Source organism: Lissotriton helveticus, chromosome 10, assembly GCF_964261635.1.
Source record: "Lissotriton helveticus chromosome 10, aLisHel1.1, whole genome shotgun sequence".
Classification (NCBI taxonomy): Eukaryota; Metazoa; Chordata; class Amphibia; order Caudata; family Salamandridae; genus Lissotriton; species Lissotriton helveticus.
Window position 1 is genome coordinate 104,829,843 of NC_136071.1, and position 15,532 is coordinate 104,845,374.

Sequence of the window (15,532 nt, forward strand, 5' to 3'; positions counted from 1 at the left end):
AGCTTAAAACAAATATTAGAGACCCATCCTTCTCCTACAGGTAGATGGGTATCTTCAAACAAATATTGGAAACCCATCCTTCTATTACAGGTAGACAGGTATCTTCAAACGAATATTAGAGGTCCATCCTTCTCCTCAAGGTAGACGGGTATCTTCAAACAAATATTAGAGACCCATCCTTCTCCTACAGATAGATGGGTAGCATCAAACAAATATTAGAGACCCATCCTTCTCCTACAGGTAGACGCGTATCTTCAAACGAATATTAGAGGTCCATCCTTCTCCTACAGGTAGAAAGGGAGCTTCAAACAAATATTAGAGACCCATCCTTCTCCTACCGGGTAGGGTATCTTCAAACAAATATTAGAGACCCATCCTTCTCCTCCAGGTAGACGGGTGTCCTAAAACAAATATTAGAGACCCATCCTTCTCCTACAGGTAGAAGGGTGGCTTCAAACAAATATTAGAGACCCATCCTTCTCCTCCAGGTAGACGGGTATCTTCAAACAAATATCAGAGACCCCTCCTTCTCCTACAGATAGACGGGTAGCTTCAAACAAATATTAGAGACCCCTCCTTCTCCTACAGATTGACGGATAGCTTCAAACAAATATTGGAAACCTCTCCTTCTCCTACAGGTAGACAGGTAGCTTCAAACAAATATTAGAGACCCATCCTTCTCCTACCGGTAGACAGGGAGCTTCAAACAAATATTGGAGACCCTTCCTTCTCCTACAGGTAGACAGGAAGCTTCAAACAAATATTAGAGACCCACCCTTCTCCTACCGGGTAGAGTATCTTCAAACTAATTTTAGAGACCCATCCTTCTCCTCCAGGTAGACGGGTATCTTCAAACAAATATTAGAGACCCATCCTTCTCCTCCAGGTAGACGGGTATCTTCAAACAAATATTAGAGACCCTTCCTTCTCCTACAGGTAGACAGGGAGCTTCAAACAAATATTAGAGACCCATCCTTCTCCTCCAGGTAGACGGGTATCTTCAAACAAATATTAGAGACCCATCCTTCTCCTAAAGATAGACGGGTGGCTTCAAACAAATATTAGAGACCCCTCTTTCTCCTACAGGTAGACAGGTATCTTCAAACAAATATTAGAGACCCATCCTTCTCATACAGGTAGACAGGGAGCTTCAAACAAATATTAGAGACCCATCCTTCTCCTACCGGGTAGGGTATCTTCAAACAAATATTAGAGACCCATCCTTTTCCTCCAGGTAGACGGGTATCTTCAAACAAATATTAGAGACCCCTCCTTCTCCTACATGTAGACGGGTAGCTTCAAACAAATATTAGAGACCCATCCTTCTCCTACAGGTAGACAGGTATTTTCAAACTAATATTAGAGACCCCTCCTTCTCCTACAGATAGACGGGTAGCTTCAAACAAATATTAGAGACCCATCCTTCTCCTACAGATTGACGAGTCACTTCAAACAAATATTAGAGACCCATCCTTCTATTACAGGTAGACGCGTATCTTCAAACGAATATTAGAGGTCCATCCTTCTCCTACAGGTAGACAGAGAGCTTCAAACAAATATTAGAGACCCATCCTTCTCCTACCGGGTAGGGTATCTTCAAACAAATATTAGAGACCCGTCCTTCTCCTACAGGTAGACAGGAAGCTTCAAACAAATATTGGAAACCCATTCTTCTCCTACAGGTAGACAGGTATTCTCAAACTAATATTAGAGACCCACCCTTCTTCTATAGGTAGACATGTATCTTCAAACAAATATTAGAGACCCCTCATTCTCCTACAGGTAGACAGGTATTCTCAAACTAATATTAGAGACCCATCCTTCTTCTATAGGTAGCAGGTATCTTCAAACAAATATTAGAGACCCATCCTTCTCCTACCGGGTAGGGTATCTTCAAACAAATATTAGAGACCCATCCTTCTCCTCCAGGTAGACGGGTATCTTCAAACAAATATTAGAGACCCATCCTTCTCCTACCGGTAGACAGGGAGCTTCAAACAAATATTGGAGACCCTTCCTTCTCCTACAGGTAGACAGGAAGCTTCAAACAAATATTAGAGACCCACCCTTCTCCTACCGGGTAGAGTATCTTCAAACAAATATTAGAGACCCATCCTTCTCCTCCAGGTAGACGGGTATCTTCAAACAAATATTAGAGACCCATCCTTCTCCTCCAGGTAGACGGGTATCTTCAAACAAATATTAGAGACCTATCCTTCTCCTACAGGTAGACAGGGAGCTTCAAACAAATATTAGAGACCCATCCTTCTCCTCCAGGTAGACGGGTATCTTCAAACAAATATTAGAGACCCATCCTTCTCCTAAAGATAGACGGGTGGCTTCAAACAAATATTAGAGACCCCTTTTTCTCCTACAGGTAGACAGGTATCTTCAAACAAATATTAGAGACCCATCCTTCTCATACAGGTAGACAGGGAGCTTCAAACAAATATTAGAGACCCATCCTTCTCCTACCGGGTAGGGTATCTTCAAACAAATATTAGAGACCCATCCTTCTCCTCCAGGTAGACGGGTATCTTCAAACAAATATTAGAGACCCCTCCTTCTCCTACATGTAGACAGGTATCTTCAAACAAATATTAGAGACCCATCCTTCTCCTACAGGTAGACGGGTAGCTTCAAACAAATATTAGAGACCCATCCTTCTCCTACAGGTAGACAGGTATTTTCAAAATAATATTAGAGACCCCTCCTTCTCCTACAGATAGACGGGTAGCTTCAAACAAATATTAGAGACCCATCCTTCTCCTACAGATTGACGAGTCACTTCAAACAAATATTAGAGACCCATCCTTCTATTACAGGTAGACGCGTATCTTCAAACGAATATTAGAGGTCCATCCTTCTCCTACAGGTAGACAGGGAGCTTCAAACAAATATTAGAGACCCATCCTTCTCCTACCGGGTAGGGTATCTTCAAACAAATATTAGAGACCCCTCCTTCTCCTACAGGTAGACAGGAAGCTTCAAACAAATATTGGAAACCCATTCTTCTCCTACAGGTAGACAGGTATTCTCAAACTAATATTAGAGACCCACCCTTCTTCTATAGGTAGACATGTATCTTCAAACAAATATTAGAGACCCCTCATTCTCCTACAGGTAGACAGGTATTCTCAAACTAATATTAGAGACCCATCCTTCTTCTATAGGTAGCAGGTATCTTCAAACAAATATTAGAGACCCTTCCATCTCCTACAGGTAGACAGGAAGCTTCAAACAAATATTAAGGACCCCTCCTTCTCCTACAGGTAGACGGGTAGCTTCAAACAAATATTAGAGACCCTCCTTCTCCTACAGGTAGACAGGTATTCTCAAACTAACATAGAAACCCATCTTTCTTCTACAGGTAGACAGGTATATTCAAACTAATATTAGAGACCCATCCTTCTCCTACAGATTGACGAGTCACTTCAAACAAATATTAGAGACTCACCCTTCTACTACCAGGTAGATGGGTAGCTTCAAACAAATATTAGAGATCCATCTTTCTCCTACAGGTAGACGGGTATCTTCAAACTAATATTAGAAACCCATCCTTCTCCTACAGGTAGATGGGTATCTTCAAACAAATATTAGAGACCCATCCTTCTCCTGCAGGTAGGGTATCTTCAAACAAATACTAGAGACCCATCCTTCTCCTACAGGTAGACGGGTACCAAACAAATATTAGAGACCCCTCCTTCTCCTACAGATAGAAGGGTGGCTTCAAACAAATATTAGAGACCCCTCCTTCTCCTACAGGTAGACGGGGATCTTCAAACTAATATTAGAGACCCATCCTTCTCCTACAGGTAGACGGGTATCTTCAAACTAATATTAGAGACCTATCCTTCTCCTACAGGTAGGGTATCTTCAAACAAATACTAGAGACCCATCCTTCTCCTACAGGTAGACGGGTACCAAACAAATATTAGAGACCCCTCCTTCTCCTACAGATAGAAGGGTGTCTTCAAACAAATATTAGAGACCCCTCCTTCTCCTACAGGTAGACGGGGATCTTCAAACTAATATTAGAGACCCATCCTTCTCCTACAGGTAGGGTATCTTCAAACAAATACTAGAGACCCATCCTTCCCCTACAGGTAGACGGGTACCAAACAAATATTAGAGACCCATCCTTCTCCTACAGATAGAAGGGTGGCTTCAAACAAATATTAGAGACCCCTCCTTCTCCTACAGGTAGACGGGGATCTTCAAACAAATATTAGAGACCCATCCTTCTTCTATAGGTAGCAGGTATCTTCAAACAAATATTAGAGACCCTTCCTTCTCCTACAGGTAGACAGGAAGCTTCAAACAAATATTAAGGACCCCTCCTTCTCCTACAGGTAGACGGGTAGCTTCAAACAAATATTAGAGACCCTCCTTCTCCTACAGGTAGACAGGTATTCTCAAACTAACATAGAAACCCATCTTTCTTCTACAGGTAGACAGGTATCTTCAAACTAATATTAGAGACCCATCCTTCTCCTACAGATTGACGAGTCACTTCAAACAAATATTAGAGACTCACCCTTCTACTACCAGGTAGATGGGTAGCTTCAAACAAATATTAGAGATCCATCTTTCTCCTACAGGTAGACGGGTATCTTCAAACTAATATTAGAAACCCATCCTTCTCCTACAGGTAGATGGGTATCTTCAAACAAATATTAGAGACCCATCCTTCTCCTGCAGGTAGGGTATCTTCAAACAAATACTAGAGACCCATCCTTCTCCTACAGGTAGACGGGTACCAAACAAATATTAGAGACCCCTCCTTCTCCTACAGATAGAAGGGTGGCTTCAAACAAATATTAGAGACCCCTCCTTCTCCTACAGGTAGACGGGGATCTTCAAACTAATATTAGAGACCCATCCTTCTCCTACAGGTAGACGGGTATCTTCAAACTAATATTAGAGACCCATCCTTCTCCTACAGGTAGGGTATGTTCAAACAAATACTAGAGACCCATCCTTCTCCTACAGGTAGACGGGTACCAAACAAATATTAGAGACCCCTCCTTCTCCTACAGATAGAAGGGTGGCTTCAAACAAATATTAGAGACCCCTCCTTCTCCTACAGGTAGACGGGGATCTTCAAACTAATATTAGAGACCCATCCTTCTCCTACAGGTAGACGGGTATCTTCAAACTAATATTAGAGACCCATCCTTCTCCTACAGGTAGGGTATCTTCAAACAAATACTAGAGACCCATCCTTCTCCTACAGGTAGACGGGTACCAAACAAATATTAGAGACCCATCCTTCTCCTACAGATAGAAGGGTGGCTTCAAACAAATATTAGAGACCCCTCCTTCTCCTACAGGTAGACGGGGATCTTCAAACAAATATTAGAGACCCATCCTTCTTCTATAGGTAGCAGGTATCTTCAAACAAATATTAGAGACCCTTCCTTCTCCTACAGGTAGACAGGAAGCTTCAAACAAATATTAAGGACCCCTCCTTCTCCTACAGGTAGACGGGTAGCTTCAAACAAATATTAGAGACCCTCCTTCTCCTACAGGTAGACAGGTATTCTCAAACTAACATAGAAACCCATCTTTCTTCTACAGGTAGACAGGTATCTTCAAACTAATATTAGAGACCCATCCTTCTCCTACAGATTGACGAGTCACTTCAAACAAATATTAGAGACTCACCCTTCTACTACCAGGTAGATGGGTAGCTTCAAACAAATATTAGAGATCCATCTTTCTCCTACAGGTAGACGGGTATCTTCAAACTAATATTAGAAACCCATCCTTCTCCTACAGGTAGATGGGTATCTTCAAACAAATATTAGAGACCCATCCTTCTCCTGCAGGTAGGGTATCTTCAAACAAATACTAGAGACCCATCCTTCTCCTACAGGTAGACGGGTACCAAACAAATATTAGAGACCCCTCCTTCTCCTACAGATAGAAGGGTGGCTTCAAACAAATATTAGAGACCCCTCCTTCTCCTACAGGTAGACGGGGATCTTCAAACTAATATTAGAGACCCATCCTTCTCCTACAGGTAGACGGGTATCTTCAAACTAATATTAGAGACCCATCCTTCTCCTACAGGTAGGGTATCTTCAAACAAATACTAGAGACCCATCCTTCTCCTACAGGTAGGGTATCTTCAAACAAATACTAGAGACCCATCCTTCTCCTACAGGTAGACGGGTACCAAACAAATATTAGAGACCCATCCTTCTCCTACAGAGAGAAGGGTGGCTTCAAACAAATATTAGAGACCCCTCCTTCTCCTACAGGTAGACGGGGATCTTCAAACTAATATTAGAGACCCATCCTTCTCTTTTAAAACTCGCTACAGAAATACATCCTCTTCCCTTCCATTGTTTGAGCCAGAGCATAGAGGTGACAGGAAGCCGCAGGTGTATTTTCCCTCACAGTTTTACTCATTCCCTCACACAAAGAAGTTGTCAAGCTCCTCTCAAAGGGTTTTGAAAAATGTTAACTTCGAAAGCACATTGTTTTGAGATGTTTGGTTTCATTTTATTGGGAACAACAATGAAGCACTTTGTGGGAAGTTTAATTTGTGAAACTAATGTCCCTTGTGTAAGACTTCTGAACAAGTCAGGTCAATAAGGACCTCCCAGATGTATAATGGTGGAAAAAACATCAAACAATTATCTTTATGGACCCTTTCAGCGGGAGCCATTCGCTCAGCCGACTGTTTCCTTCAGTGGTTTTTGGTAGAAAGGTGCAGATGTCCCTATTTCATACTCACATGTCATGATAGTCGCTGCACCCGATGAACCTTGGAATGAGGTCCAGCATTGGTTTGTCAATGACCACCAAGAGGAACCTCAGGTGAACTTGGAACAGCTTTTTCAAGGTGGTCACACAGACATCTGGGAAGTTGATGGTGGCTTTCCTCAGAGTTATGCTGAGCAGGGAGTACATCACGTGATGGTCAAACTGTAGCGTGGGGCTGTGCGCCTGAACGTAGTCCAGGAAGGACAGCACAAATCCGGCATCTCGATTGTCCAAGGTCGATATGACGGCCACGCTGTTGGACTCAGACATCAGTGCCGCTGACGTCACCGCGTATTCTGCAAGCTGGTCAGAATCCAGGACGTCCAAGGCTTCGGACTGGAGGAAGATGCACAGAAATGTATATTGTGATTAACGTCATAGCACGAATGACAACTATTCCCTGTGAAAACATGAGCTAGGCCGGCTTGCAGATGAAGTCCCCAACTCCACGTACGCTACGTCACAGTCACGCCCTTCCCACCCCATTACCACGACCATGTGTGCACAATGCGGACATCAACATAGAGTTATGTGCCAGTTTATGAAACCGGAAGTGACACCTTGTGATTTTTTTTCTAGAGCGCTAGTGACAAAATGAATGTTATTGTTCGAGAGTATAATAGAAGCTGTGGCAGATCACATGTGGAATATCATGCTGCGGTGTTGGTGAGAGTTCGTCAGACCTGTCCTGATGGTGGATGGGTTGGTTGTGGTTGGACACGTGTGTCTGTGGATGTGTTTGTTGGTGGTCGCACTCAATCACATTGATGTCTAAGTGGAAGGGATGTCTGAAAGACCTCTGTGCTAAAAGGAAAGAGGTCTGCTGTGGCATTCACAGAGGACGCCTGGGGCGTCTCGGGTGACGTCAGTGAGAACCGAGTCTGACTGCTTGGCATAAATGTAGTTTCTTCCTTACGTCTGTTTGTTTGAGGTTTGATGGAGCGAGATAGAAAACAAAATTTTGTTTAAACTCGCGAAGTCACATTTCCATAACATGAATAATAATATTAATGATTTGTGATTTGTCGTGCTAATACAACTTAGATTAAACTTTACACATGGGGGGACTAACATGTGTGCTCATAAACGTGCATAATTGTTGCATCTTTTTGTTCGTGCAAAATAATAAAATAATTTATTGTTTTCGTTTTTGTCATTACTAACTGCTGCAAACTTAAAAGAAGCATGTGCTTGTTTTGCTTTTCCTTGTCTGTGTGATGTCATTTCTACTATTCTAGGTGCATATAAGTCCCATGGAATAACGGAGACTGGTAGATATAAACGCTGCTTTATTTGTTTGCATTGGCTAGGTAACATTTTGATTAATCGGGTGGGTTAATTAATTAGTAAATCTTGGGGTGGATACAGAATCTACATTATTTCTTACATTAATACTTTTCTTGTGTTTGTTTTATACTAGAAAGTTTAAGTTACCTGCTTTTGGGCCTAGTCACTTGAGTCGCAGAAAAGAGCTGACATGTAATTCTGCAAAAGTCACGAGACGCCCATTCTGAAATAAATTATTCGTCAAAAGCTGCGTTCACAAAGCAAAAACTAACGTGCTATCGTCATTCTGTCGGACATGGCCAAGGTCGAAAAAGAACATTTTGTCAGTCCTTAACTTGGCATCCGCGGAAGTCAATTGAAAGTCAATGGACGCTGCGAGAATGACTTTATACAATTGTTGCAATACAAGGAAGCTCCTGGTTGCACTCGAAAGGGACAATGGTCTCTAAGAAATATGACTTAATGGAAGTTTTGAAAAGTGGGTGACATGTCACTTGTCACTCTCAGCCAATGGGATGTCGAAGATTTCTGAAAACTTTCCTTTGCGTAGTTTAGTTAGCGTAGAAAGGTATAAAAAGTCATGCTCCTAGGGATGGGCTGGCTGCTGCTTTCTGACTTTCCGATGAGGGTGATGTGCTGACGGACTTTGCGTGGAGCACGTAAGAATCCTCAAATAACTTTTCTTTAATTTCTATCTATTTAGCTCAGTAAGGGAATTATGTTTTAGAAATGCTAAACTTTAAATATTCACTTTGATTTTGATTCACTTGCTTAAATTGTATTTTTTCTCATATTTCTTTATAATCATGCTTGCTTTATTGCAAATAAAATTCATTTATAAAACTATCAACTTATATACCATAATTTAGTAAATAAAATCTTACTTTTGACAAACAAGCTGGTCTTGGTTATTCAGGAGTGTAGGTTACTATTAGCTAGATCACGTCGCCAATGGTGGTCGTTTAAATGGTCAAGTTTTATTCTAATGATAATATTCCTTTCGCAGATGTATAAAATGTATATAGTTTGTAGATAATGTGTATATAGATTTAATCTGACCACCTGATTCAGTAGGCCCAAAATATGTCAGGTTTATAAATGGGTCCATATTTAGTATAGAATTTTGTTTATAGGTTATGAAGTTGGGTAGCGTTGTTTATGATATATTTTCTATAGGCCGCTGGATCAATTCTCTGGTAGCAGAAATTGATGGTTGCTAAGAGTAACCAAGATAATATGGTGGTTGCTAAGGGTTACTAAAACATTATGGTATGGAAATAGGATCGATGTTTTAACACATGTTGAGTTCGTTTTTCGTGCTATCTGTAAGCTATACCGGTATAGATTGTGTGGCGAGAAATTAGTCACGCAAGCCATCTGTTCTGTTTGTAGTGATATCGCCGAGTATCACAAGAGGTATCGCCGTGTACCATAGTGTTGTCGCCGAGCAGCACAGTTTTAGGGCTAGGTGTGAATCTTGTATAGTGAGGGTTTTCTAAGAAATTAGAGCAGCATGAGAATAGGGACAAAGCGCCTTCCATAAAACTCACTGTAATGAGAGTATTAGTTATATCCGAGCTTGAGTGAAGGGTAAATTAGCGTCGGTGCATGATTATCTATAAACAGGTTAGAGTCCTGTACGGGTACATGTTTCATATCTATAAACAGGTGAGAGCCCTGTACGGATAACGTCGTTATTTTGCTAACGGTGCATGATTTCTATAAACAGGTGAGAGTCCTGTACGGATTTCATGTGTGTTTGAAATTAGGGAAATTTCAGTGTGAAAGTGCGAGTTTGAATTGTATTTTATGTTCAAGTGGAACTCTTAGAACTTTCACTTCGCGGTGGGTTCAGAGCAAAGCGAGTTCATAATTATACGTGTTAGAAGGGTAGGGTAAGGGTTACTCTACTGACAATTGAATATTATCCTTAGTGTGAATAGCGCCGTCTATTCCGAAGTGTGGATACTTGAATGTATGTAAACTATCCTAAATAGTGAAACGAACAGATGTTGTCTTTATAGTCATTGTTAAGAATTAATTTACACTGAAAAGTGTCCTTAAAATGGCGCTGTGAAAAGATTTTGTGAAGGAGGGGTAAGCGCCAGGAGTGAGAAACGAGAAACCGCAGCTGCTGTGTACGTCACAGAGCCGCGCTGGGATTGGGCGACCTACGTCACAAGCTATATTCTGATTGGCTCTTGAGTCTCTGACGACTTGTGAGCTGATTGGTCTTTCGGAAAAACTCCAAATTTATTGGTTGAGCAGAAAAGTGACGTAGCTCAACTGTCATTGGCTTGTTGGTGTGTTTCGCGCACGGATTGGTTGTTTTTCGGAACATCCCGGAAATATTTTACGAACGATTTTGTGAATTAATTTTAACTCTTAAAAATGAGTTATCATTTTAAACATGTTGAGAAAAAGCCAACATTATTTCAGAAGTTCAAGAATTTATTTTCACCTGACAAGAAAATCGAAACGCGAGGTGGTAAACTACTTCATAAGTATAAAACACCTGCAGCGTATATGGAAGGTGAATATGGATATCATACTGTCTTATGGTTCGATAGTTGGAAACGATATACTAAGAACGACGGTGTTTTAACTTGGCCTGATGATGGTTCATTTAATGTAAAGGTCTTAAGAAATTTACGAGAGAAAATGAATGCTCTTGTTCCGAAACCGAGACCAACTCAATTTGAAGCTTTAGTTGAGTGGGAAGACGAGATGTATCAGTTACAAAGAGAAGCTAGTGGAATTAAAAGACCTTCTAAAAATCCACCTTGGAGAAGAGAAACTCATGAAGATAGATTGCGAATGTGGAGACAGGGAAACATGAGTGAAGGATTGTATTTAATTCATGAAATGGTAATGGGTACTCCTACAGGGAAATCTATGGAAAGTGAATCTGAAGATGCAGTAATGGAAGAAATATATACAACTGCTAGAAAGAATCAGCCTTTGAGACCTCCTAGATCATGGTCTACTCCGGTGGTTTCTACTGAATCTTCACCGAATGCACCTCCAATTAATGAAGCTCCTAAACTTTATCCAAATAATTGTGAAATCATTGAAACTCCTAGAAGACCAGAATTCGAGAATGCTCGAAATGAAGGTAGACATTTTACAATGGCTCCAAGAGCAAGAGAACCTCCAAAAGATTATACAAGAGAGGCAAGAAATGTTGAAGATGTTGATTATAATGAATATTTAAGATCAAAAGAAGAATTAATAAAAAGAATGACAAAAGGCATGGAAGCTGTGACAGTTCCAGTAACAATTGGTCCTGTTCAACCCGTATTTGACCAAAAGGAAACAAACAAAACTGGATTAACTATTCCTTTAAATACAGAAATTCAAAAGGCTGCTGAAAAATTTTATTCAGACTTATCTGAAATAAACTCTTCTAAATCGAGAATGCCTGATTTAACCTTTAATGAGGATTTATCTCCAAAAACACCAATGGGTGCTATATCAGATATAGGGAGTCCTGAAGTCAGGGTAACCACACCAAAACTTGATGTGGCCAAATTAAAAGCGAATATCGAAGAATTAATAATTGGAACAATTGGTCCAGATAGTTTAAATTACTATCGAGATGATGAACTACTGTTCATTTGTAAAAGCATACAGTGGAAAACGAAAAACAAATATGATCAACTAGAGGATCTAGCAGCAGAACTTGAAATCGATGTGAGTAAACAAAAGAATTTTGCGAAACATTACAGATTAGACTTTTCAGAAAGTGACATTGAGAGTTTAAACTCAATGGGAAGAATAGTTCATATTAAAGATTTGATTGTCTATATCAAAAAGCTAGGAGAACTGAATAAATGGAGAGTAAAATGGACGAAAAAGAAGGAAGATGAAAGATTGGAAAAATTGTCAAAACAATTTCCAATGAGAGAAATTGCAGGTGGAGGATATGTTCATGTCCCTTGGTCGAGACAGGACATTCTATTATTTACAAATGACTTTCCAAAATTGAGGGAAAAACCAGTTGAGTGGTACAGGCAAGTCGATAGATTTATTAAAGTGTCAAAAGTTCTGTGGATTGATTTAGATGGATTTTTTGATATTGTCGTTCCATCTGATCTTTGGACAGAATGCAAAATATCGATTAGTTGGCCAAAAACAGAACCTGAGCGAATTAAAGAAACAGGTGCTCCAAATCCACTTGTAATGGATTTCTATGAGAAAGTAATTGTTTGGATGAAAAACAAAATTCCACCCAAAGAAGTCGATTGGGTTAAAATAGAAAGAACAGAACAGGAAACAAAAGAATCAGTTCATTCTTTTTATGAAAGATTACTGTTAATTTTTAAACAATACAGTGGTTATGAAAAATTAGATGAAAAAGACATGAGCCATTTTGTCTATAGATTTGTTTATGGACTAAAACCTGAAATTGGAGAAATGATCAGAAATAGTATTGTCGGATGGCAATCACTATCTGTAGATGATATTCTAAGAAAAGCAAAGTATTGTAGCGATGAAATAGAAGTAAAACAGAAGAAGCTGAAGGAGAAAGCCATGTGGGCTCAAGTAAAAGTGGCTGAGCAACAGATTGCCAGCATGGGAAATAAGAACACTAATTTTGTTCAAACTGGAAATACAAACCAGATACAAGGAAAGTTTAAAAGTAATAATTTCCCAAAGAAATTTAGCCCAAAGATTGAGGAGTTGAAACAAAGATTACCTTGTTTTAATTGTGGCGAAATTGGACATTGGAGAGACGAGTGTCCTCATCCTCCTAAAAATTTAAAGAATCCCTTATTGAATCCACAGATGCAGAATGGTGTTGACCTGCAGCGACAGCTACAGATGCAACAGGGGTTAAACGAATTTAATATTCAGCGACAGTTACAGCAACAGCAACAACAACAGGTGAATAATCGTCAAGACCAATTGCCACAACCACCTTTTCCGAATTGTGGGGGAGTTCAAAAATATAATCCAAACGTGGGATTTCAGGGAAGTGAACAGGTAATAAAACCACAAAAACAGCAAAAGCAGCAAAGGGTTCAAATGCAAAATGCTTCACAACAATTTTTATTAGCAGAAAGTCAAGACAGCGATTCTGATGATTATTGTTGACGGTGCCCGAGAGAGGAGGAAGAGTGTGTTGTTGGAGCCACTCTTGAGGTTGACCAGTCTGGTCCTTTTGTAAACGGGAAAGTTAATGATGTAGACATCACTTTTCTAGTGGACACTGGTGCTACCCGTTCTACTGTTAGATCAGTGGAAATTGAAAACCTACCTCTCTCTGGGGATACCATCCAAGTTGTCGGAGTAAGTAATCAGCAAATTAAAACTGACTTAACTGATCCAGTACCAGTTGAAATTAGAAATTACAGAGACAAACACAGATTTGTGGTTTGTAATAGTAGTCCAGTAAATCTATTGGGCAGAGACATCCTATGTAAAATGAATTGTAGAATATATTGTTCTCCTGATGGAGTTGAGTTACAAACAATGGAGGAAGATGGTTTATACAGAATGACAATGATGATGATGGAAGCAGAAGAAACAAAATTGTTTCCTGCATTTGAAGAAAAAGATTTACCTGAAGAACTCAAAGAAACAGTGAAATCTGAAATATGGGATTTTACTGGAAATGAGGTGGGTCTGATGAAAAACGTAGATCCAGTAAAAATTACATTGAAACAGGGAATAGAATTTCCAAACACTCCACAATATAAAATGAAAACAGAAACAATTGAAGGTATTACACCTATAATTGAAAAATTAATCAAGCAAGGTGTATTAAAGGAAATGGAGAGTAGCTCTTGTAATTCACCAATTATGGGAGTTAAAAAGTCTAACGGAACATTTAGAATCGTACAAGATTTGAGAAAGGTTAATCAAATTGTCGTTCCATGTTGTCCTGTGGTTCCAAATCCAGCAGTAATTCTATTTCAGATTCCACATGATGCTGAATGGTATACAGTCATTGACCTTTGCAATGCATTCTTTACTGTTCCCTTACATCCAGACAGTTATGAAATATTTGCTTTCAGATTCCAAGGTAAGACCCTCGGATGGTCAAGAATCCCTCAGGGCTATACAGAAAGTCCTTCAATTTTTAACGAACTGTTAAAAAGATCATTAGAAGACCTAGACTTACCTGGTAGGTCTACGCTAGTGCAGTATATTGATGATTTGTTAATAGCTGCAAAGACAAGAGAAAATTGTGTAACAGACACAATAATTCTGTTAAATCGCCTTGCAGAAGAAGGACATAAAGTGTCCCCAGCAAAACTACAGTTTTGCAAACAAGAAGTAAAATATCTTGGTCACAGAATTGCAAAGGGAAAAAGACAAGTAACAATAGAAAGAATAAAAATGATTCAAGCAATGTTACCACCAAGAACACAAAGACAGGTCAGAATGTTCTTGGGAATGGTTGGTTACTGTCGACAATGGATAAGTGGATTTTCAGTAATTGCAAAACCACTACAAAGACTGACAAAGTCAGATGTAAAAGATCCAATTATTCTCAATGATGCTGAGATGGATTCTTTTGAGAACCTGAAAAAGAGCTTATGCCAAGCTCCTGCTTTAGGTATGCCAAATTATGAGAAAGATTTTGAACTGTATTGCAGTGAGAGAGAAGGATGTGCATTGTCTGTGTTAATTCAGAGACATGGAAATTTAAAGAAACCTATTGCATACTTCTCTGCAGTTCTTGATCCAATTGCAAAAGCATTACCAGGTTGTTTGAAAGCAGTTGCAGCTACAAGTATCAGCCTCGAACAAAGTGAGGGGATCATAATGGGATTTCCAGTGAAAGTTTTTGTGCCTCATTCAGTTGAAATATTACTGACAAGAGGTAAGACTCAACATTTAACAAGTAGCAGATTGACAAAATATGAGAAAATCATACTGGGAGCAGATAATGTTTCGATTTCAAGATGTTTAAATCTGAATCCTTCTACATTATTGCCTGATTCTGAAATTGTTGATGACATTGAAATAGAACATGAATGTTTAGATGTCATGGAATTCTGCACTAAACCAAGAAAAGACATCAAAGACAGACCTTTGTCTGAATCGGATTTTGTCTACTTTGTAGATGGCTCATGCTTAAGATCCGAAGGAGGTGTCTTGAAAGCTTCATATTCAGTTTGTACAGTCGTAGATGTTGAAGAAGCATCATGTCTTGAAGGAGTTCGTTCAGCACAAGTGGCTGAATTGATTGCTTTAATTCGTGCATGTGAAATATCAAAGGATATAAGAGTTACCATCATTACTGATAGTCAATATGGATACGGAGTTGTGCATGATTATGGACAACTCTGGTCACAGAGAGGATACATGACATCAGCAGGATCACCAATTAAAAATGCAGTTTTCATTAGGAGATTAATCGAAGCAATACAATTGCCAAAAGAAATCGCCATTGTTAAGTGTGCAGCGCACACTAGAGGAACTGATTATATTTCAAAGGGAAATGCCTTCGCAGATGAAA

General features: G+C 39.7%; 1 protein-coding gene across 1 annotated transcript in view; it reads right to left on the bottom strand.

Annotated features, from left to right (window-relative positions):
- Positions 1-15,532, bottom strand: part of LOC144783951 (uncharacterized) — a 266,569-nt gene that overhangs the window by 194,600 nt on the left and 56,437 nt on the right. Inside the window, exon 13 of the mRNA XM_078662679.1 lies at positions 6,746-7,110. Coding sequence (XP_078518805.1) covers positions 6,746-7,110 — 365 coding nt within the window. The remainder of the gene's footprint in view (positions 1-6,745; positions 7,111-15,532) is intronic.